The sequence below is a fragment of the Thermomyces dupontii genome (genome assembly GCF_041956625.1).
Source record: "Thermomyces dupontii strain NRRL 2155 unplaced genomic scaffold VTN31scaffold_10, whole genome shotgun sequence".
In the NCBI taxonomy this organism is placed as follows: domain Eukaryota; kingdom Fungi; phylum Ascomycota; class Eurotiomycetes; order Eurotiales; family Trichocomaceae; genus Thermomyces; species Thermomyces dupontii.
The window spans coordinates 483,832-506,781 of record NW_027192316.1 but is presented as its reverse complement, the minus strand read 5'-3'; the positions used below and the strand labels follow the sequence as shown (position 1 = coordinate 506,781).

Below are 22,950 nucleotides of genomic sequence, written 5' to 3'. Positions count from 1 at the left end.
CTCGCTCTCAAGTCTTAGCCCTACTTTAATAAATTAATCCGTACAAGGAAGGCAAAATGAATTGAAAGGTTCAGTTCCTGGAGCTCCATGTGTTCCCAAGTCTTTGCAGATTGCAGGCCCCACATACGTCAGGGCCATCCACATCGAGCTCCGGAAGAACCTGGGGGAAGGACAAGCACATGGCAGATCTTATGGGGGGATGATGGAGGAGAAAGAAGAGGCATCGCTCTCGACATCCAGTGGATGGTGTGGAGACACACGTCGACACCTGCCCAGCAATGTGGTCAGACATTCCGGACCAGTCCCACGATAGTTGAGTGGGCCTTTTTCCCCAGATATATCAGGCCGCGGTACAATGTCGATTCTGCTGCATCACACAATACTAGTAGTCTTCGTGATCGGCCAGTATCGATCGAGGTACTGAGTTGAGAACATCGCAGCCATGCCCGCGACCGTCAAGAAGCCGACCCCGATCAAGGACCTTCAGCGTGTCTTCCACTATACTGACACGCAGTCCCGGAAGCCCACCCGGGACAATGACCCCTATGAGTACCAGGCTGGCTGGAACAACCGCTTCCAGTCGGAGGTGATCCCCGGCACGTTGCCGGCCGGCCAGAACAACCCGCAGGCGCCTCGCTTTGGCCTGTACACGGAGGGCATCACCTACTCGGCCTTTGTGGCGCCGCGGGCGCACAACTATAGCACGTATATGTACCGCGTTCGTCCATCGGCGGCACATGGTAAGACACCTTCCCCGTCTCTTTGTGTTGGAACTGGTCTGACCAGTTGCAGGCGGGTACATCACCAACATCGAGACCAAGGCCCATATCGAGAACTGCTTCCTGAGCCTGAACCCCAAGGTCGAGCCCCTTGTGCAGCAGGCGGAATGGTCTCCCTTCCCCCTGCCGCCGGATGACGAGAAGATCGATTTCGTGGACGGCCTGCACACGCTGGGCGGCAGCGGCGATCCCAACCTGCGCGAGGGCGTCGGCCCTGTACGTGTTCATGATCAACGCTGACATGGACCACCGGGCGTTCTGCAACACGGACGGCGACTTCTTGCTGGTGGCCCAGCTGGGCAACCTGGACATCCAGACCGAGTTCGGCAAGATCTTCCTGCAGCCCGAAGGAGTCTGCGTGATCCAGCGCGGCGTGCGCTTCGCCATCCGCCTGGACCGGGCGTGAAGCAGGCCCGTGGTTACATCACCGAGATCTGGGGCTCGATGTGGGAGTTGCCCGACCTGGGCCCGATCGGCGGGCACGGCCTGGCGAACCCACGCGACTTCCTCTACCCGGTGGCGCACATTGACGAGAACCTGCATGAGGACTGGTTGATCGTCAACAAGGCCAATGGCAAATACAACGCCATCAAGCTGGACCACTCGCCGTTCGACGTTGTCGCCTGGCACGGCAACGTCGTTCCGTACAAGTACGACCTGACCAAGTTCGCGTCGCAGAACGCCACCTCGGTCGACCACACCGACCCTTCTGTCAATTGCGTGTTGACCGCCAAGTCGCGCGACCCCAACACGCCGCTGGTTGACTTCCTCTGGTTCGGCCCGCGCTGGGACGTCGCCTCCAACACGTTCCGGCCGCCGTACTTCCACCGCAACTCGGCGACGGAGTTCCTGGCCTGTCTGTACGGTAAGGGTCTGGGCCGGTCGGACGCCTTCTTGCCGGGTGGTGGCAGCGTTGAGATCAGTCACACCCCGCACGGCGGCTTCGATGAGCCCTACCAGACGGAGATGCAACTGATGGTCAACGAGCCTCGGAGGATCCTGGAGCGTACGTCACCCCTTTTTTTATTTTTTTCTTTCCTTGATGCAATGCAAAGGCTGACTTGCACTCAGACCAAATGACCATCATGGTGGAAAGCAGCCGCAGCTTCCTCTTCACCGAATACGCACGCGGTGGATGCGGCACGTTCCGCTCGCAGGGCACCGACCCGAAGGTGTGGGATGCGCTGCCGGTGAGTCTCATTCCTCTTATTCTCTCCTCAGTCCCCAACGATCAATCATGCTAACCGTTCTACAGGACAGGTTCTCCAACTACCCGGGCATCAAGCAAATCCTGGAGAAGGTCAAGGCCGACAAGGCCACCCGACGGGCGCAGTTGGAGGAGTACTACGACGACAACAAGTTGGCGGCGGCGGTGGGAGTGAGTACCAACGGCAGTGCGTAAATGGGTCTGTTGTCTTTTTGAATTCATTCATCTTGTTGAATACGATTGTACATAGTTTGAACGAGCAATCTATTTTGACGGAATTCTCGGGCCAGTTGACCTCCCATCACGGTCTTGATTCGGAGTAGGAACTAATTACAGTACAATACATGTCTGGATATCTGAGGTACTTACTTACCGGTCTGTTGACTAACTCAAGATTGAATCAAACTCAACTCCAAACTAGATGACAGATTACGTGTACGATAGTCAATCATTACCTACCGCTTTGGGATCGAAGCTCCCTTGACCGTATACATACAGTAGTTACAGTATATATTGCGGAAACTGGCACAGAAGATTGGCCACAATGTTGCAGAATTACAGTATTATTCCATTCCACTTTCTCAGTTTCCAGACTGCCTCGCTTTGGGCCCTAGATTCTAGATTCACCTGTAAAAAGGCCAAGTGAATACTGTAACTCCCCGAGTCAGTCATCCCCTTTTTGGTTCTCCTGATTGGCTGTTGTGGGCGACTGTTCCTTCTATCCTGGGCTTCTCCCCGATATCCGAGCGTTCACCGGGGGCCCACCCCCTGCAGGACAATTTCGTCCAATTGGGCGGTGGCATACCGTTTGTGGACCCTCATCCATGCTCCCCACGGGGAAAGTCGCGCACTGGACCCGATTTTCACGTGGACTAGTGGGAACAATGCTGACGTACAACAGCGCTGATTGGATAAAAAGCTCCGCTAATCAGGGAGCCGAATCAACATTGCAGCGATCGGGGGTCAAGTGATTAGCCTAACTGAGTTTAACTGACCAAAAGGTGCCAAATCCTGCGCTTCCTTTCTGGTTCCCTACGGAAACTTACTGTATCTAAATATTTAGCTGGCAAGTAACGAGTAAGTTAAGTACGGAATAACTTACTCGTAATTCCTCCTTCAGCCCGCCCAGCCTGATTTGGTGCCGATCCGATCCAACGCTTTGCTTCCTTTCCTGGTGGCAACTGGCAAAAGTCGCTCTCCCGAAAAAAGAAACGCGCCCGCTTCCGCCGCCCTCTGCTCTCTCCTCTCCTCTCCTCTCTCCCCTTAATTTAATCCATCCCCGCCCAGCCGTGAACAGAATGCTCTCTCTTCTGCACCGTCGATAATTCATAGTCATGGTCCTCCGGAAATGCAACATCTGCGACCGTCGCTTCAAGAAGACGGAGCATTACAAGCGGCATGAGCGGTCCCGTATGTCGCTTCGGATAATGGTCCTTGCACCGACCTGATGGCTGACTTGGGCAGATACCAAGGAGCGCCCCTACGAATGCAATATCTGCCATAAGCGATTTTCGCGTAGGTCAGGAACTGAGTGCCCTCCACATGCTTCGTTGCGATCGAAACATGACCCCCCACTGCAGACAGACTAACGATCGCAACAGTGATGTCTTAAGTCGCCATGTCAAAGGCCATCTGCAGAAACAGGAGAAGGAAGCAGCTGCCAAGGCCAATTCTGTGGCGAACAAGGATGCTGTGAATCCATCATCCGAATCCGGCAACATGAACGCCAACCCTGGCTCCCAGATGGTGCCCCCCGACGCGGATCAGCGCCCGGGGCAATTGCCCGCCAACTCCAACAGTACCCCCGCCGCGCAACTCGCCAACATCCCTCCGACCCCCCGCGACATGCAGATGCCGCCTCCGGGCGGGTTGTCATCCAACCTGGACTTCCTCGCCGATATCTCCACTCATCAAGCCCGCACCGAACCCGAACTGAACCCCATGATGATCGACGATCATCCCCAGTATTTCAATTGGAACGACCCGTCCGCCCTGAATGCCCAGGTCTCGCGTCCGGTCGGGTTCGAGCCCGTGCCGAATGAAATGCTGCAGTTGTGGCTCGAGCCGCGCGCCGACAGCAGCGTCTCCCATCCGAGCTCCTTGGAGATGATGCGCGAGGCCAAGTGGGGCGTAATGGGCGACCAGTACATTTCCCCGGAGCACCGCGCATCCAGCCGAAGTTTCGAAACGTCCAAAAACAGCGACAACATCCCGAGCGAGCGCTTTATCCGCGTGCAGCGCTGCTGGCTCGCGCCACCCAATGTGGTCGGGCGGCTCATGCACTCGCTCTGGCGCGATGTGTCCTGCTACGAAGCGGACAACCTCTTCACCATCCCCGCGTACCAGGACGTCTCTGTAGCGGACAAACAACCCGGCACGAGATTCGGCTTGGATGAGGAGTGTCGGCAGCAACTTCAGACGGCCTTTGGCCTGACACCCCAATCGCTGGCGAATTTGAATTCCAACAACAGCAACGACGGTCTCTCGCCGGGTGGGTCCTCCGGCTCTGGGCAGATTCCCAATTTCCCGCCCGCGGAGATCTTGGATATGGCGCTGGATCTGTACTTCCGACACTTTCACCCGCTCGTTCCTTTTGTGCATATGCCGACGTTTGTGGCCAAGCGCACAAGACTGCCACTGTTGTTCGTCATGTGTCAGATTGGCATGATTATCCTGGGGACGAAGGGGACAACAAACTTTGTCCTGAAGACATTTAATGTATGGTCTCTTGTCTCTCGTTCTCAGGACTGGACTAACCCCGTGAGCAGTGCGTCTTGGAGAAAGTCAGCAGTGAGCTGGCGAAATGCTCCGTTGGCAACGGAACGCCAGTCGGCATCCTGTCGACCATGGCGACGGCGTTCTTGATGCTCAACCTGGCTGCGATGACAGGCGTATGTACCTCTGGATATCCAATCGCCCGGGCGATGCTAAACTATCTACCGCAGGATAAGGAACATCTCCAGCAGTCGCAGATGCTGTACGTCTCGCTCATGGCTGTGGCGCAGCGTCATGGCCTCTTCTCCGCGGGAGAAGGACAGCCACTTGATATGGCCCTGCTGGAGTCGATTCCCGATCTGGACATGCGGTGGAAGGCATGGAGTCGAGTGGAGTCCACAAAACGGTAACTAATATTAGATTTCGAGACCCACGATTCCACACTGGGGCCTAGGCTAACGATAGATCCCCATGCAGGCTTATCGTTGGATTGCTCCTCGTCGACTCTTGGTATTCGTCCTTCTTTTCGACGAGTCCAGTCGTCGTTCCGGACTCGGTGCAGGTGATACTACCATGCAGCGATGCCCTCTTTGGGGCCAATACGTCCGGCCGATGGATGCAACTGATCCGCAGTGGGAAGCACATCTTGATGCCGATTGTCAGGTCACCGTCCGAGACGGTGCCACTGCCAAACCTGGAAGAGCCCGTGGACGACCTGGCCATGCACGGTGTGCTGGCAATGCTGCAGCTGCGGATGTCGGAAGCGTACCACCGCCTCCTCGCCAATCGGGCGAGCTACCCGTTCGCGCCCTGCCACACGTACGCGATGGATGCTCGCACGCGGTGCTTGACGTCACTGCAGGTGCAGGTCGTCAACACCTACGGCGACGCCCTGCGCATGCTCAGCCCCAACTGCGTCGTGATGTGGCACTACATGTGCATGAACTTGACCGCCGACATCCAGATCTTCGATCTCGCGGCCGGTCGCAACGGCGTGGGTCCCGCTCGCGACGCCCTCGACGACATCGCTGCGTGGACGCAGACCCCCGCTGCCCGACGGGCATGCCTTCACGCAGCGCAGATCTTCAAGGCACTGACCAACCGAAAAGCCTCGGACGACATCATGTTCCACTCGGTATCTGCCTTGTTCTCCGCCGCTCTGGTGCTGGGCCTGTACACATTCATGGTGCCGCAGTCCGCGGAGACGCAGGCGGGCGCAACGTCGATCGAACTCCTCGACGACATTGACTGGCGGGTGGTTGGGAACGAAGGGTTCTCGGCAACCCCGAATTTCATGGAGCACAACGGACCCGTCACTACCCCCGATACCAATCAAGACCGTTCACCTGGCATGGATTTGGATCCGGCGGTTCGGTTCATCCGGCACGGCGGCACGATCTACATCCGCGGCGTGCCCCATCAGGGTGGATATCAGTCCGCCCGCCGGGTACTGCTGGATTTTGGTGGACTTTTGAAGGACACGGGGAAGTGGAGCGTTCGAAAGTTTGCCTATGTCCTGCACATTATGAGCGATGTGCTGATGGAGGTTGACTGAAACGGCGGTCGTTGAGAGGTGCAGGAAATCACCTCCGGCCGACCTCATGATTGGTTACTTGGGATATCTAGTCACGAGCTCCAAGCGTGAGCTCCCCCCGTCGATGCCAGGGCACATCTACCCACTGGGCCCAAACCGTCTACACGAGTAACGAGAGTCGAGCCTCTCAGACCGGGCCCCGAGGCTCGTTCGTGCCGAGTGGGCGGCGTCAATCGGACCTGCCGTCAACCTCGACAACAACACAGTCCTCCGAGGGGACTAATTTTTTTTTTTTTTCGCCGTTCCTACCTACCTATCATTCGTGATATATGTATGCAATTTTTGCATCTATGCACGGCTTTTCTTTACGATTTGATTCGGTGTATGTCTACGTCTCATGTCGGCGTTTTGTTCATCATGACCATGCCAGTCACCGTCATGAAGGATGCTAGATGTACTTTTAGATACCGTACGAGTTTAATGCATGGATGAGCACGTTGCTCATTTGCTGAAGTTCTTTTTTTGAGCTTTTTTGAGCTTCGCTTGATGCAACAGCTGAGCTGGACAAAACGTTTCGAGCCTGCCAATATCGGAAGTCACACGTGACTTTTCGGCAAAGGTTCGGTGGTTTCGGCCGTTCGGGCTTCGAGCCGAAATGCGAATATCTTTGAACGTCTTTCCAAAATGTTGTTATCATTCAATTTCGCAAGATTGGAGTAAAATTCATTGAGTAATAACTGCAAAAATTCAAGATTTGCACAACGGTCCGAGATTTTCGGCTATCGGCTGCCGCCTGCCGGACCTGTGGGGTCAGAAACCTCCACGAGAACTTCGGAAGATTGTGGGGCTTCGGGAACATCAACAACAGCAAAGCTCCAGTTATCTTTGCTTGGGAAAGATTATTATTATCTCGATGAGTCAAATGCCGTAGACCAAGAACATACTCTGGAACTCTAGGGATATCGATTCTGGGAGGACAATCCATTCACCATGCGCTCGCTGTCAACGCTTCATCCGATCCGGCAGCATCTGTCCGTTGTGTCGTCGCGGACATCGCCATTCACTTCATGGACCGCTGCAACATGGACACGATCATTATCGACAACGACGAGATCATCAACATCGACGAGATCGCTCGCTCGGGTTGGACAGTACGGGCGACTTGGTATTTGTGATGTTGTTGCTGTGCAAAGGAGAGGTCTTTCGTCCACAACGGCAACGGCCGCGACAGCTGTGAATAATCCGACGAGCACGGCAGCGTCGAAGAAGAGTAAGAGATTGCCGTTGGAAGGGGTTCGGGTGTTGGATATGAGTCGCGTTCTTGCGGGGGTATGTTTTGAGAGTATTTTTGGTTTTTTTTGTTTTTTTTTTTTTTTTTTTTTTTTTTTCGCTCTGTGGTTTCTTTGGTGTTGACACATGGTTCAGCCGTATTGTACACAGATTCTCGGTGACTTGGGGTATGATGTCTACTTCCTCTGATGAAGCAAAAGAAAAAAAAAAAAAAAAAAAAAAGAGATATGATGACAATGGCTAAATTGCGTTAGAGCCGAAATTATCAAAATCGAGCATCCGAAGCGCGGTGACGATACTAGGGCCTGGGGTCCGCCATTTGCAGAGTATCGCGATGGACGAGAAGGGCCCGGTGAGAGCGCTTACTATCTCTCCGTAAGTGTCAACTCTCTCATCACACTCTTTAGGTCCCTCCGATCTAAAACCATGACTAGGTGAACCGGAATAAAAAGTCCCTTGCGCTATCCTTTCAACACCCGGAAGGCGTGGAAATCCTCCACTCACTCGCCGCGACTTGCGACGTGCTGGTGGAGAACTACCTGCCCGGCACCCTCACCAAATACCGCATGGACTACGAAACAATCCGCAAGATCAACCCGCGGCTGATCTACGCCAGCATCACGGGATACGGGCAGACGGGTCCATACTCGAACCGTCCAGGCTTTGACGTGATGGTGGAGGCGGAGTTTGGCCTGATGCATCTCACGGGGTCCCGTGGCGGGGAACCCGTCAAGGTCGGCGTTGCCGTCACCGATCTCACGACGGGCCTGTACGCCTGCAATTCGATCATGGCGGCGTTGCTGCAGCGCGCGCATACGGGCGAGGGCCAACACCTCGATGTCTGCCTGAGCGACGTGCAGATCGCCACGTTGGCCAATATGGCGCAGTCGGTGCTAGTTAGCGGGAAGAGGGATTCGGGACGATGGGGGACTGCACATCGTAAGTAACCTCCCCTATTTACTTGTACCATTTTGAAATCCTCAACTGACAATTTATTAGCCTCTGTCGTCCCCTACCAAGGCTTCCCCACCGCCGACGGCACCATCTTCATCGGCGGCGCTAACGACCGACTCTTCGGCATCCTCTGCGAGAAACTCGGCCAGCCATCCTGGGCTCAAGACCCACGCTTCGCCACCAACAATGCACGGGTTCAAAACCGTTCCATCCTGGAACCTCTGATCGAGGCGGAGACGCGGAAGCGCACAACGCAGGAATGGTTGCAGATCTTTGAGGGGAGCGGAATGCCATATGCCGCTGTGAATGATGTGATGGATACGCTGAACCATGAACAAGGTATGTAGTACTAGCCTCTCTCCCTCTCTCTCTCTGTGTGTGTCTCTCCTTCTGTTCGTTGGACTGGGGGTATAAGGGGTTTGATATTTTGGCTGACGGCCTGCAAAATAGCAAAAGCAAGGGGCATGGTCCAAACCATCCAACATCCCGTTTGTGGCCCGCTCAAGGTGCTCAGCCCCCCTGTCAAGTACTCGAATGCGGAACCGAGTATTCGCTCGCCGCCGCCGTTGCTTGGCGAGCATACGGATGAGGTGCTACAGGAGGTTGTTGGGTTGAGCGGGGAGCGTGTGCGGGAGTTGCGGGAAAAGGGCGTTGTTGCGTGAGATCGATCCATCCATAGAAAGGGGGGATGCATTAACTAGATCATCATGTAAATACCTACCTAAGGTACCTATATGTAAATCATCGGTTACCTAGTTCAATCATCCTCGGTGATGTAGATAGAACATGCTTCAAACCAGTAGCCTATCTATGGTAATCAAAGTCCTTGAAAAATGGATGGTATCAAATCATTGACACCTACATCTACGGCACATAATCATACAGCGTTGACAATCCGCCTCCTCGCCCTCAATCCAGTCCATACATATCATACATCCCAGAGACCATGGAAGATGAAAGATTAAAAAAAAAAAAGTCCACATTGAAAACCATACACCATACATGCCACCACGTAACTCATCACAAAACCGTCCCATCCCGAAGAGGACTTTTCCGAAGACAGGAGAAAATAAAAAAAAAAAAAAAGAAATAAAAAAAGGGGGATATCAAATCAAAGGGATAAGAATCATAGGGCGGATAAGAGGAATCATAAAGGGTGCAGCGGACAAAAGAGGATAAAGGGTAAGGGGTAAGGAAGAAAACATCGCAGTCGTTAAACCATGTAAAAAACATTCCGTCATATCCTCTTGTCTACGACTTCGTCTCCTCGGCACCCTCTTTCGCCGGCTCTTGTTTCTTCGCGGCGTCACCAGCCTCCTCGCTGTTACCCTTGCTCTTCATGTACTCATCGTACACGTTGAGAGCCTCCTCAACCTTTGCCCGGAGAGCGGCCTCATCATCGATCCTAAAACTTCGTTAATATACAGCCCAGCACTCTGAATGGAAAAGATACTTACAATGCAAGCAGCTCCGCATTGTCCATCTCCAGCAACATGCCGGTGATCTTGCCCGCAAGCTCCGGCTGCTGGGCTTGGATCTTCGGATACAAAGCTTCACCGATCATCTGCTTCTGCTGAGCCGGAGGCGCAGCAGTGAGGGCTTGCAACGTGAGCCCACCTGCCGCCGCCTCCGGACCGCCGGGAGCGCCGGCGCCACGTCCCGCCTGTGGCCGAACGTGACCTTGTTGCATAGGCAGGCCACCACGGCCTTGGCCAAAGCCCGGACCTCCGCGGACAGGCACGTTGGGAGGAATGCCCTGAGGAACCTGGCCGCGGCCACCCGCGCCGCGCCCAAACTGCATCTGGCCCATCTGAGGGTACGCCAGCCCGTTGGGAATGGCACCAGGAGCACCCTGCATAGCACCCATCGGGATTCCCTGGCCGAAATTCTGCGGGATCTGTTGGTTCGGAATACCGCGCCCGCCTTGCTGAGGGAATGCACCGGGGTATTGGCCGGGACGCCCACCAGGCATGCCGGGCATGACCATACCGGGCTGAGGAGCGAACGCCATTCCGCGCTGACCCCCAGGCAGATAGCCCTGCTGGCCAGGGCCGTAGAAGACGGCGGGCTGCATGTACGGTTGCGGCATTCCCGCGGCAGCGGCCGCTTGCTGTTGGCGGATGGTGTTGCGCGCCTGGATGCTGGCTTCCAGCTGGCTCCGGCGGACATCCTTGCGTTGGGCAAGCGCGACGTAGAGCGGCTTGCCGTTGACCATGCGTTGGTTCATCTCCGTCACCGCCTTGGAAGCCTCATCAGGGCTGGAGAAGCAAACGAAACCAAAGCCCTTGCTCTTGCCGAAAACCCTCTGAGCAGGCTTCTTGGTCTCCTTCTCACCCTCCTTCTTCTCCTTGTCCCCCTCCTTGCCTTCCTCCTTCTGGTCAGGCGATTCGTTCTCCTTGTCCTTCTCCTTGTCCTTATCGTCCCTTTCCGGCTCCGGACTCGCAGGAATAGTGACGTTTTCGCGCATGACCTTGGCAGAGGTGATGGTACCGAAGGGACTGAACAGCTCGCGGAGCTTGTCGTCATCGATATCATCGGTCAGGTTCTTGATGTACAGATTGACACCTTGGTACTTGTTCGCCTTCTCTTGACGAGCAGCCTCATACTGCTTGCGCAGCTCTTCTTCACGCTCATGCTTCTTCTGAGCGCGGCCCACGTACAGTTTCATGCCATGCCACTCGTAGTCATTCAAGTTGTCGACGGCGGCCTGTGCGCTGTCATGGGTCGAGTAATTCACAAATCCAAAGCCGCGGCTCTTGCCGGTCTCAGGGTCACGGGCGATGGTGGCCGAAGTGATTTCACCGTACTTGCCGAACAGCTCACGGAACTCATCCTCCGTCACTTCCGGGTCAATGTTCTTGACGTACACGTTGGTGAAGTTGGCTTTCATCTCCTCAAACTTGCTCTGTCGGTCCTTCTTGGAGATGTGATGACCGACATACACCTTCTTGTCGTTGAGCAGCATGCCGTTCACATGCTTGATGGCGTTGTTGGCGGCCTCGGCAGTCTCGTAGTGCACGAATCCATAGCCCTTGGAGTTGCCATACTCATCCTGGGCGACCTTGCAGCTGAGAATGTTGCCGAAGGCAGCGAAGGTGTCATGGAGGGCCTTGTTGTCAATGGCACGGTCCAGGTTCTTGATGAATACGTTACCCTGCCCGGTCTTGCGCAGCGCAGGGTCCCGCTGCGACCACATGATGCGGCAGGGCTTGCCCTTGATGAGGGTGTAGTTGAGTTCCTCGAGCGCGCGCTCACCATCGGCCGTGTTGTTGTAGTTGACATAAGCGTAACCCAGAGAGCGCCGAGTCACCGCATCACGGCAAACTCGGATGGAGGCAACTTGTCCGATGGAGGAGAAGAGCTCGTATAGCATGGCCTCGGTGACGGACGGGTCCAGCTCGCCAACGTACAGAGAGGCAGAGTGATGCTGGGGCGAGGATGTCTTGGTGGTCGTGGAGGCCGGCTGCTCCGCAGTCGTCGTAGGCTCCGCGGGGGCGTTAGTATTGGCGGCGGGGGTGGTTGTCGCAGTGCCGTTGGCATCGGTGCCATTGGCAACAGCGCCGGCGTTGGGAGTCGTAGAGACTTCGGCGGACATTTTGATTTTGCGTTTTGTTTTTTTCGTAAGAAACAGAAAAGGTCGTGAGTCGAATCTTTTTTCTTTTTTTTTCTAGTACAGAGGAAAGAGTCAGTAAGCCAGCTAGAAACGGGCAGTTGCAGCTGTAGAGAGGAGAACTCCGTCGAACGCAATGCCGGTGGGGAGGCGAAACGGACAGAAAGAGGAAGAAGCGAGAGTTACGGCACTTCTAAGAATATGAAGTGGTAATTCTCGAGGACCAGACGGCGTTGCAGCGGAGCAAAGAGAAGTCACGACAGATCAGGCTTGACACCAGCGCTGGCGATGGTGATTGATAAGTGTGACAGAAGCGACGGGGTGTTCCTTGCACAAAGCGCACAACGTCGACGGGTCGAAAGAGTTTTTGAAAGTTTTTTTCACGTTTTTTTGAGGGGAATTTTTGAATTTTTTTTTTTCGCTTATAGAAAAGCGAAGGGGAAAAGGTAAAAGGAAGAAAGAAGAATGCTAAAGGACTTTAGCACCGAGAGCTGTGATGGATGAAGCTGAAAGAAAGAGGTTGTGATTGTGGTGAAAAACTTCAAAGGAAATTTTGTCTCGTGTGGCACTAAACCATTTTGGGCCCTTTTTGTGGCCTGAGGAATTTTTCATCTCCAAGATCACGTGCAACACATGTTCAGTGGAATGCACGGTCATTGGTGAAATCGACCATTCGAGTGGCAACTGGCAAAGTGATCCATCAAGGAAGGTACGATTACATGTAGAAATGTCTTCCATTTAAGGTAACTAGTTATAGCTTTCTCTGCATGGTTGAGCCTCACTTTGAGGTCCACAACTTTACAGAACAAACCTAGCCTAGCTACCTACCTACTCTACCTAGAGGTTAGGTAGGGACCTTGTAAAAGGTCGAGTCCTCTCTCCCAGTATTCCCTGCTTCCGCGTCTGGCCCGTCGCTAAGCTCTCCGACCCAAAATCTAGAGCGTCATTGAAAGTCCCTGAACCGCTCCCCTAGAGCTCGTCCGGCAAAGACGTCATTCGGTCCTCGTGCCGCAGTACTTACGACCGTCGGCCAGAAGGACATAGCAACAACATCAGAGACGCATGTCTCTGTTAACGTCCTAGCCCATCTCTCTCTACTGAAGAGGGCAGCTCAAGTCGGAATGAAGTGTTATGGTCGACTCCATTCTACTGATAGGCCTACATAGGAAATGGACCTCTTATGGCCTATCGACATGGTTGCGGGACCTTATTCACCGCCCTCTTCTCGATCAAGTCCTCTTTCACTACGGAGAGGCTGCTGGTAGGGTGCCTGACTTCGATTTGAAGCATCGTGGCAACAAACGCGGTGGACTTTGTATAATTGCTGCAGACTCTGAGTGAGTATCAACGTCCAGAGGTTGTGTGAGTATCTCTAACGGGGGTAAGCTATTGCCCTCATGTCCTACACCCTAGCTAGAATTGGACTTTGCTCGCCTAATTTGATACTTTCCGATTTTGCTTGATAGCGTACTTCTCTGTGTGCTTTGGTAATGCCAGGTCGTGCTTGTTTTAAATTGAAGGCTAAAAACAGTCGATGTTTAAGGAAAAGAAATCAGAACCTCTAACTATTTCTCAGATCAACAAGGAAACGAAAGAACGACAAACCTGCGCCAAAGCCATGCAAAGTATGACCGCGGGCAACATGAGGACAAAAACACGTCCAGACTTTAATGAAACATCCCATATGATAAACAACCGAAAGAGAAAGATTGTAAAAGATGAGAGACCTGTGTCAACTCAGGTCGAACCCAGCCCCAGCATTGACCGCATACAGGAGCTTCTCACGCAGAACCTTGGCACTCGAGTACCGAGGCAACTTGAGCAGATTGACACAAGTGCTCGTACTCGGCAGGCGGTCCTGGTCGTCGCTGGCGTCGCGGATGCTGAAGCGCGGGTTGAGGTGACCAAAGCCCAGCAGCGGAGCGCGCGGCGTCGACGTGACGAACTTGAGCACCTTCTGCCGGTCTTCGTTGGAGAGGCTCTCCATGACCTCCCAGAAGAGCTTGACTGTGGGGTGCTCCTCGTTGTCGTCGCCGATGGTGTACAGGCCACCATAAAGCGTGTTGCGCCGAAGATCCGCCACATCGATCTCGCCCGAGTCGCCGCCGACGAGCGTCTGCAGCTCGGCCTGGTTGAACATGGATAGCCACGAGGGTTGGATGATTTGGCCCAGGCCTTGTAAGAATGCGAGCGTTTGCGCGTACGGTTGCATCTGAAGCCGGTGGCGCGCAATGTACGAGATGTAGACGAGGCGGTTTTGGTTTGTAACGGGGATGTTTGAGCCGTTGGGTTTCAGTTCCCGGGTAATTGTGCGTGGTTTGGATCCCGGAACCTCGATGGTGTCGGTCACGGTGAAGTTCAACGCAAAATCCTCCACGTCACCAGGGTAGTTTTTGAGTTGTAGCTGCCGCACAAGTCAATAACTGACCGGAAATGTGAAGGGGAAAGACTACCTACCAGCCCCTGGTACAAACTCTCGTCGAGGTCCCTCAAATCGTTGAGGTTCGCACGGTAGGAAGACTCCTTTTGCGCAGACCCCGAACCTCCCGTCAACGCCCACTTCAGGAGAAAGAAAGGCGCAAAATGCACATCGACCAAGATTCCCTCGTAGAGACACTTGCCGATGACGCGGCCCAGGAACTCGTATCGCCGAAGCAAACCCCGGATCTCATGGGTCCACTCAGGGCTGTTCGGCGCGATACCCGCCTCCTTCAACAGCTCCTTTTGTTGCTCGATCGCCGTCGGGTTCGGATACAGCAGGTTCTGATCGTTCGCAACGAAAAGTGGGAGCCCCTTAGGTTCCTTCAGAGCCTCATTCGCCACGCTTGTCAGGAACTCTTTCGTCACGCCGCCGCCATCAATGCCGGCCTCCGGGGCTCCGAACTGGTCGATGAAGCTGATGTGAATCGGCTCCTTCAAGCCATCGCCCAGTTGGTAGAACTGTTCGAAGGCATCTTCAAACACACGCCCCCGTCGGATATCGGCATGGTGGCGACTGAGGACGTCGTTGGCGCCCCCGTCAAACATACGTCCCATCGACGCCGACACGGACATCCGCCAAGAGTCGGGGTCAATGTAACCGTTCCGGCGTCGCATCTGATCCCGGTAAATGAACTCGCGGAAAATTTGCACGCGCGTGGAAAACGGAATGAAAAATGGCATATTCCGTAGGATTTCCAGACGCGGGGCGATTGCCTCCAACTGCTTCCTCCGCGCGGCTTGCTGTTGACGGCGCCGGAGGAACTCGATTCGTCGTGCTTGCTGAACTCGGCTTGTACCAACGAGTGCCGGACCTGAATCTGGCACCAAATCATCCATCATGGCGTCGGGGTCCTCGTCTTCATCATCTTGCAGCTGGTGTCGGTTCTCCTCCTCAGCGACAACCGCGGGAATGAACCCCTCCATATCGAATTGATCAGTCATCAGCCAGTGTCCATCTGGGAGGAACTTGCGGCGAGAACTAGAATTCAGGGATTAGTGAAAGCTTCTAGACAAACAGGAGCAGGGTGTACATACTCTCGCTCATGGATCATTCTTAGCAGACCTGTGACCAGGCCTTTGAAATAATCCAGTGGTATGCCAGTAACACCAGGGAGTCCCTTTTCTCGGTTCCTTTGCTCCAGATCTTTGACACTCTTCACAGAGTCCTGTTGATCAGCTGAAGGGATAAAGTAGTTTCGAATGGCAGAAGTGTCCTCGGGTTTTGGCGTCTCGTGCAACTCCGCGGCATTCCAGTACAAAGTGAACGCTAGGTTCTTCAGAAAAATAGTCATGTCCTTCACGTCCCTAAGAGGCAGCGCGCTCTCTTTCGTCCACGACACATCTGAGCCCGAGGCAACGGCAACGGAGTCACCAGCGAAAAACTCATCATCGTCCGTCACCTTCAAGACAAATGTGTACAGTTCAAGGAAAAGTAGGATGATTGTCCACTCCTCTTCGCGTCCACGGGACTCCGCGAGCTGATCACTGCTTCCGTTTGCGCCTTCTGTCGGCACAGGCTTCAACAGTGGGAGAACAGCGTTCAAATCGGCGCTGATGCTATTGAAAATGTTCGTCCGTCTCGAGGCCTGCCAGAAATACTTGATTGCAGGGATGCGCAGAGCGGACGATCCGGGGGACGGCCGAGCTGCGCCGGCTGAGCCAAGGTACAGCCACATTCGAATGTCATCCCCGCGCCGTGGGAAGACTCTAAGGAGTGTAAGCGCATACCCAGCAAGTATTCTGGCCTCATCGGTCGACTCTTGATGTGCACTTGCTGCCCAGGTATCCACGGTAGCCTTCGAAAGCAAGCCCGTGATGCTGCGTTGATTCACAAGGCTCTTGACTTGCTCCCGCACAAATGCCGGTAGAGGCGTCTGGTCCTGAGCATGTTCCTCGATATTCTCGTCCGGATCAAGCCTCCGCGACACTTGCAGCGCCACTGAGTTCAAGAGACATGAAACCACTTTGACGAAGTCGGGTTCGAGAGCGTCGTAGGATACCGATCCGCTCAGGGCATGTCGGCGGAAGAAGATGAAGTAAGAAAGCACCCAGAGCCGCCGTTCGACCTCCTCTGACTTCATCTCCGGCTTCGTGACACTACTGGGAGCCCGACGAGAGAAATAGTCGTCGAGACCTTTTGTTAGCAACTTGTAGTTGACACTGGATGCCAGTCTATCTAACGACCCTAGATAGCTCGGCAGATCCGGGACTATGAGGTACTCCCGCCCAAACCACTCGTACGCCCCGAGCGTGTCTGCTGTAATGTGCTGCAATGGCGCGATCACGGTGGCGACGAGTTCGTCGATGGTATAACCCATCTTTGCCGACAGGTTTTGAATGTTGGAAGTCAGGACGGCCATGACGGCGAAGTAATCGCTCGCGATCCGAGTGACTTGGCGGGGGATCAGTCCGACCAGCATTCGCAGCGACTGTAACAGTGGCTCTGCAGGGATCGAGCTTGATCGAGGAGTATTCGCTAGGAACCGCAGCAGGCGCAGCACGGTGCTGGCCAGTCGGAAGAGCAGCAACGTCCATTCCCCTTCCGTTTCCAACGAGGAAGCGTTCTGCACCGTTCGCTGAAAGGCGTTCGTAAAGTATACGAGTCGAACGGCATCGGCGACCCTGTTAACTTCGAAGAAATGCAGCAGGAGCCGAAGCTGCGACAAGCATTCCTGCAGGGACAGGTACGGCGGTGGCGACGCACAGCTGGGATCCCTGCATAGTGCATCCTCGTCATCGAATGGCACATGTCTTCCTAACCTCTTGTCCTCGACGGCGTCCCACTCTGCCCGCCAGAGGGCATGCGTGCGTTTCCTGCTTTGATAACCCCGCCATGTTCGCTGGAGAGTCCGAGCGGCGCCCGTCCGGATCCGTTCCTGCTGTCGGGCTATCCGTTCCTGCTGCGCAATAGCCAGCGTATTCTGAAGACCGTATCCATGAGGAGCATGTCTCCCGGCCTTCGATGCGGCGAAGGGATTATTGGTACTGCGGCCGGAGAGGTTGACCTGTCGGGGGCGGCGAGAGCTCCCGGTAAATGACTGGAACATGACTCGGGTGTCTCGACGAAAACGTATCTCACGAAACTCGACAGGTATCTAGAGGATCAGGATTTCGGACAAGGCATCATGCAGGGAATGCATGATTTCTGAGGAAATTCAAGAATCCCAGCGACGACAGGATGAGCTGTTGATAGATGACTTGGAGCTTATCCACACGGCCCGAGAGTGCCGCCGCCACGCTGCGGCGGGGTTGCGGCCACGCACTACTTCTTATTTCCACGCACTATAAGTACTGTAGTAACCTACAAGGTGAATGAGATGAAGTTGTGAATCCTGTTTCCCACGTAACGCCGATCATGTCCCTAGAGATGGCTAATGTACATGAAATAAAATCTATCGCTCCCAACATTGTACAAACTCCGCAGTCGGCCAAAGGGGTACACGGACGACGAGTACTGAGGGCAATTGGATCTTGAACGTCCTCAGTCGCCTAATCCTCCCTCGGATTCCTCGATTAGATGACATGCAGTGTGGCATCGTCGCTGTCGGGGCCCTCGTATACGTACGCCGTTTAGGAAGATTCCTTGCCGCCCGACTGGTCCCCTGCCGCTGACGCCGTTGCCTTTGCTTCTTCTTCCTTTTGCTTGAAGGCCAAGTACTCCTCGCCATTCTCCAATGCCCACAACTTGAGATAGTCTTCACCCTTGAAGCCTCGATCCAAGGGCATAGTCGCATCCTCGGGTTGATTTTCCTGCGCGTACTTGGTCGGGGTGGGTGGCATCGTACGCGTCACAAAAGGCGTGAGCTATCAGCAAGTCAGCAACATAAAATCCAATTCATAGTCACTGTGGTGAAAACGCACCTTGAAATCCTTGAGGTTCTCGGGCACCACATATGTCCGGACTTTCTTCCAATCGATCACGTATGTTGAGCCATTGTTTGCCCAAAAACCCATCGACCCCGATCGCGTTCCTTTGTAATAGCCTTTGTTGACTTGCTTCGTCGTCAGGCGCAATCGCGCCATCAGCGACTGAGACGGCTTCATGGTGGGCTATGGGATATGGAGACCATTGACCGCAGGCTTGAAGAGGTCCTTTGTCCATCGATAGAGCAAAGCGGGATCGAAAATTACGTTCGTTTATTGGCTAATTCGGAAAGCGGTGAAATTCCACCGGCAGAAAAAATCTACGATGGCCGACATTCGATAGCATCGACCGGAAGGCAGTTCATAGTCAATGGTAGTGGAGCGGTTCATGAAAAAAAAAAGAACATCATGGCCGGCCGCAAGTCCAACCAGCTCCGGTCGGGGGACGACATTGGTACCAAACCAAAGGGAAAAAACAAGAAAAAGCCCACCGGTGCTCTGGATGCACTAGCCATTGCCGAGGAGCAGGTCTCCACGAAACCCGGATTACGCGCACATCGATTTGGTGACCTTGAGGATGTTTCGAAGCGAAAACGAGACGATCTAGACGGGCCGGATTCAAAACGCCGTCGCACCGAGGGTATCCTGGATGAGGACGGTGGGAGCGACAGCGAAGGGAACGAGTGGACGGTTGGACAGATCGACAGTGAGGATGACAGCGAAATCGATAGCGATGAGGCTTTCGTTTCCAGTGATGAGGAGCGCTTCGAGGGGTTTACTTTCCGTGGCGGCTCATCTAATTCGAAGAAAAAATCGGAGAAGAAAACCACATCGAAGCGGGGGAGAAAGCAACTTGATTTGTCCGAAGATTGGTCGGATGAAGAGCAATCGGAGGATGACGATTTGGAGGATGACCTTGGGGAGGATGCAGTCGATCTTGCCACGGCCTGGGACATGAACGCTTCTTCTGACGATGAAACTGCGGTCAAGACTGCAGATTCTGACAAAAAGCGGGCGGACGAGGACGAATTCTCGGGCTTCAGTGACTCTGTTAATGATGGTGGTAGTGAAGAGGAGGAAGGTGATGACAGTGATGAAGAGGACGAAGAGAGTGATGACGATGACGATCTCTCTCTGTCAGACAGTGGGGAGGAAGATGAGGCTGGGCTATCAAAACTACAGGACTTTGTCAATTCTATAGAAACGACGTCCGCCGGGAAGTCATCTGCCAAAGTCAACCGAGGACAAGAAAATCAAGCTCCGACAGAATATAGTCTCACTTCCAACAAGAAGCTGACGGTCGCCGATCTCATTCCCACCGTCACCGATTCGCGACTGAAGAGTTCCCTAAAGCATATCGACCCCGGTGTCTCATCGACGAAGGCAAAGCCAGAATCTACGGGTAAACTGAGCGCTCCTCTTCCCAAGAGACAGCAAGATCGGATCGAACGAGCGGCTGCCTACGAGAAGAGCAAGGAGACATTAAACCGATGGGTTGACACCGTCAAGGCCAACCGAGAGGCCGAGCATCTGTCGTTCCCTCTCCCAGATCCCCACGAGCAAAATCAGACAACTCTACCGACTGTTCAGCCACAAACCAACCTCGAGAATGCTATTCAGTCGATTCTCGTCGAGAGCGGCCTCGCGGCCGATGACAAGGACGCAGAGAAACAAATCCAGGCTAGCGAAGAACTGGAAGCGCGGAAGATGTCCATCGAGGAAGTGCGAGCGCGCACTGCGGAGCTGCGCAAACGCCGTGATCTTTTGTTCCGGGAAGAGATGCGAGCGAAGCGAATTAAGAAAATCAAGAGCAAGGCCTATCGCCGAGTACATCGACGAGAACGCCAGAAACTCGCCGAATTAGAGCGACAAGCGGCCTTGGAAGCTGGCATCGATCTGGATGAGGAGGGGAAAGAGCGACTTGATCGTCAGCGAGCGGAGGCGAGAATGACCTCTAAACTCAAACAAAGCAAATGGGCGAGAAGCCTGAAAGAAACCGGCCGTGCAGCCTGGGATGACGAGGCTCGTAGTAGCCTGGCTGAACTGGCTAGGCGAGAAGAGGAACTGCAGCGCCGCATCGAGGGGAAGCGCCCAGAGAGCGACAACTTTCTAGGATCATCCTCAGAATCTGAAGATGACTATGACATGGATGATCCGGAGAGCGAGGCAAAGAAGCTTTCACGCGAGCTGGATCGGCTCGAAAATGCGGACGTGGACGAGTCTACCGGGCCCCATTCGAAGCTCATGTCCATGAAGTTCATGCAGAAAGCTGAAGCGGCCCGAAAGCAGAGGAACGAGGAGGAGATTCGTAGTCTCCGTCGACAACTCCAAGGGGAAGAGTCGGAATCAGAAGAGGAAGAAGAAGGCGGTCGGAGAAAATATGGTCAAAAGCAGGAGACCAAGAAACGAACCGCAGTTGCTGAGAGAAGCGAGTTTGAGGAGCCGCTGGCATCGGATGATGAGTCACGGCCTGTACCAGACCCTGACCCGCAGGAGAGCGCGAGTGTCGCGAAGCAGAGCGACAAGAAGCCTGCAAAGGGTAGTTCGAAGCAACCAGCTGTGCCGGAATTTCCCCCTCCTGCGAAGGCCGCTGGTCAAGACGATGAAGCTCCCGAGAATCCCTGGTTGTCGCAGACGACCAAGCCCAATCGAAAACGCACCGAGACTGCGGAGCAGGCTGTTACTATTGTCACCAATGGGACACTACCAGAGTCTTCCGCTGACACTAAGACATCCAAGAAAACGGCCAAGGGATCCAGCCAGCCCAGTCAACACAGTGAGCCGAAACCCAGCCAGCAGCACCAGCAAAGCCACAGTACCCAGCAGACGGACGAACCAAGCGACAGTGAAGAGGAAGCCCCGCCTGTTCTCCTCAAGAATCAAGACCTTGTCAAGAGGGCATTTGCTGGAGACGACGTTGTGCAGGAGTTCCGGAAAGAGAAGCAAGAAGTCATCGAGGAGGAAGGGGATAAAATCATCGACAACACTCTTCCGGGCTGGGGGAGCTGGACAGGAGAGGGCCTCAGCAAGAAGCAGAAGAAGCAGAAGAAGCGGTTCCTCACAAAGGTGGAGGGCGTTCAACCAGAGAAGCGCAAGGATGCCAAACTGGGGAATGTCATCATCAATGAGAAGCGGGTGCGCAAGGTAAGATCCGTCGCATCACTCCTCTACGACTTCGCGACAATGACTAACATTGTCCTAGAATGTCAAGTATCTGGCGTCGCGGCTCCCGTACCAGTTCGAGACGAAGCAGCAGTATGAACGGTCCCTGCGGGTGCCCCTTGGCCCTGAATGGAGCACAACCGAGACGTTTCAGGACAACACCAAACCGCGGGTGCTGCTCAAGCAGGGTATCGTCAAGCCGTTGGAGCGACCATTGGTGTAGTTGGCTGGAGATTTTTATCTGTTTTCAGTTGCCTACATTGTACAGAGTTGCATTGTGCTTCCCATAGATGGTACGGAGATGGCATGCGGATAACTATTGAATGACTTTAGAATTGTTTATCGAAGATGACCTTGAACTGCGTACGAGGCATCAAAATATGATCAGGTCAGGCACTGCAGACGAATATAGATGACTCGATGCATGTAGCATGCGCTGCATCACATGGATGAGTCGAGTCATCCTCCAGTTCCCACCAGGATGGCTTCTGGCCTTCTGCCAGGATAGTATGCACTTATTGCACACCATCTTGCTTATATAATCGATGACTAAAAGCATCTGCAATCACATGATCCTCAAAATCTCACAAAGACAGCTCCTTGTGTACGAGGGTCAGGGAAGCTGCACGTTCTTTTGAAGGCCTCAGGCACGAGCGTCGAGTTCAACCCCAGAAAGAGCAGGAACCAATTACCAAGCGGACCATCCAGTCTTGGCGATCTGCAATGGTAAGCGCCCCACAAAAGAACACACTCTGATTGGGTCCCATGCGCATTCCGAAGCTTGGGTGAATTCCCGAAAGTTTCTGCTTGGATCCTCTTTTGGGTCCCTGATGGTTCCTGAAAGGAGAAACTGTGCTGGATTCGGTATTCTGGAAATCCAGAAGTAGAAAGCATAGTACTTAGTCCTGAATACTACCTTCGACTCTCTTCTCCCTGTCCCTGCAGTGCTTCTGATCGACTGTCGATCCTCGTTGAAGGAACAGGAAAGTCTCTCATTCCCACAGGGTTTGACAGGTCAAACCAAGCTGGCACGCGACTTGGTCAGGCCCTCATCTGCTTGCTCATCAGCTCGCCATACATTCCAATCGATCAGGATTGAGCTCTCTGGAATCCAGCAGCTCGATCTATATCTAGCCAGGTCGAGGTAAGTCTGGGATGGTCATGTTTCGTGCGTTTCGTCTCGACAACTTCTTTGGTTCTTTATCACTCCTTTGTTGGGTCCTGGCTTGGAAGTCCTGGTTCGTTCGATGTATACGGTGGCATCGCCAGCTGAATTGTACCGCTGAGGACGTGATTGTGCGCGGCTCAATGATAAACTGCTCGTTTTAGACGGCAGTCGTTTCATTGCCGGGGT

The 22,950-nt window shown here is 54.1% G+C and overlaps 7 protein-coding genes across 7 annotated transcripts; 4 read left to right on the top strand and 3 right to left on the bottom strand.

The window, feature by feature from the left end:
• Window positions 1-1,223: 1,223 nt before the first annotated feature.
• Window positions 1,224-2,181, top strand: VTN31DRAFT_1993 (uncharacterized protein; the record flags this gene model as incomplete). Its single annotated transcript, XM_069402111.1, has 3 exons — window positions 1,224-1,785; window positions 1,851-1,969; window positions 2,035-2,181. 3 exons carry the CDS (start codon window positions 1,224-1,226, stop codon window positions 2,179-2,181), a joined length of 828 nt encoding a protein of 275 aa, XP_069257622.1.
• A 1,139-nt stretch (window positions 2,182-3,320) lies between these two features.
• On the top strand, window positions 3,321-6,256 carry VTN31DRAFT_1992 (uncharacterized protein; the record flags this gene model as incomplete). The annotated part of the gene is made up of 6 exons (XM_069402110.1): window positions 3,321-3,396; window positions 3,451-3,505; window positions 3,588-4,704; window positions 4,755-4,877; window positions 4,932-5,107; window positions 5,179-6,256. 6 exons carry the CDS (start codon window positions 3,321-3,323, stop codon window positions 6,254-6,256), a joined length of 2,625 nt encoding a protein of 874 aa, XP_069257621.1.
• Window positions 6,257-7,651: 1,395 nt separating this feature from the next.
• VTN31DRAFT_1991 (uncharacterized protein) lies at window positions 7,652-9,141 on the top strand (the record flags this gene model as incomplete). The annotated part of the gene is made up of 5 exons (XM_069402109.1): window positions 7,652-7,692; window positions 7,780-7,900; window positions 7,960-8,464; window positions 8,525-8,818; window positions 8,930-9,141. 5 exons carry the CDS (start codon window positions 7,652-7,654, stop codon window positions 9,139-9,141), a joined length of 1,173 nt encoding a protein of 390 aa, XP_069257620.1.
• Window positions 9,142-9,730: 589 nt separating this feature from the next.
• Window positions 9,731-12,074, bottom strand: VTN31DRAFT_1990 (uncharacterized protein; the record flags this gene model as incomplete). The annotated part of the gene is made up of 2 exons (XM_069402108.1): window positions 9,731-9,884; window positions 9,937-12,074. 2 exons carry the CDS (start codon window positions 12,072-12,074, stop codon window positions 9,731-9,733), a joined length of 2,292 nt encoding a protein of 763 aa, XP_069257619.1.
• Window positions 12,075-13,821: 1,747 nt separating this feature from the next.
• Window positions 13,822-17,617, bottom strand: VTN31DRAFT_1989 (uncharacterized protein; the record flags this gene model as incomplete). Its single annotated transcript, XM_069402106.1, has 3 exons — window positions 13,822-14,493; window positions 14,547-15,549; window positions 15,606-17,617. 3 exons carry the CDS (start codon window positions 17,615-17,617, stop codon window positions 13,822-13,824), a joined length of 3,687 nt encoding a protein of 1,228 aa, XP_069257618.1.
• A 523-nt stretch (window positions 17,618-18,140) lies between these two features.
• VTN31DRAFT_1988 (mitochondrial 54S ribosomal protein mL41) lies at window positions 18,141-18,614 on the bottom strand (the record flags this gene model as incomplete). The annotated part of the gene is made up of 2 exons (XM_069402105.1): window positions 18,141-18,374; window positions 18,432-18,614. The coding sequence occupies 2 exons, from the start codon at window positions 18,612-18,614 to the stop codon at window positions 18,141-18,143; spliced, it is 417 nt and encodes a 138-aa protein (XP_069257617.1).
• Window positions 18,615-18,842: 228 nt separating this feature from the next.
• On the top strand, window positions 18,843-21,819 carry VTN31DRAFT_1987 (uncharacterized protein; the record flags this gene model as incomplete). Its single annotated transcript, XM_069402104.1, has 2 exons — window positions 18,843-21,578; window positions 21,637-21,819. The coding sequence occupies 2 exons, from the start codon at window positions 18,843-18,845 to the stop codon at window positions 21,817-21,819; spliced, it is 2,919 nt and encodes a 972-aa protein (XP_069257616.1).
• Between the last annotated feature and the right edge of the window lie 1,131 nt (window positions 21,820-22,950).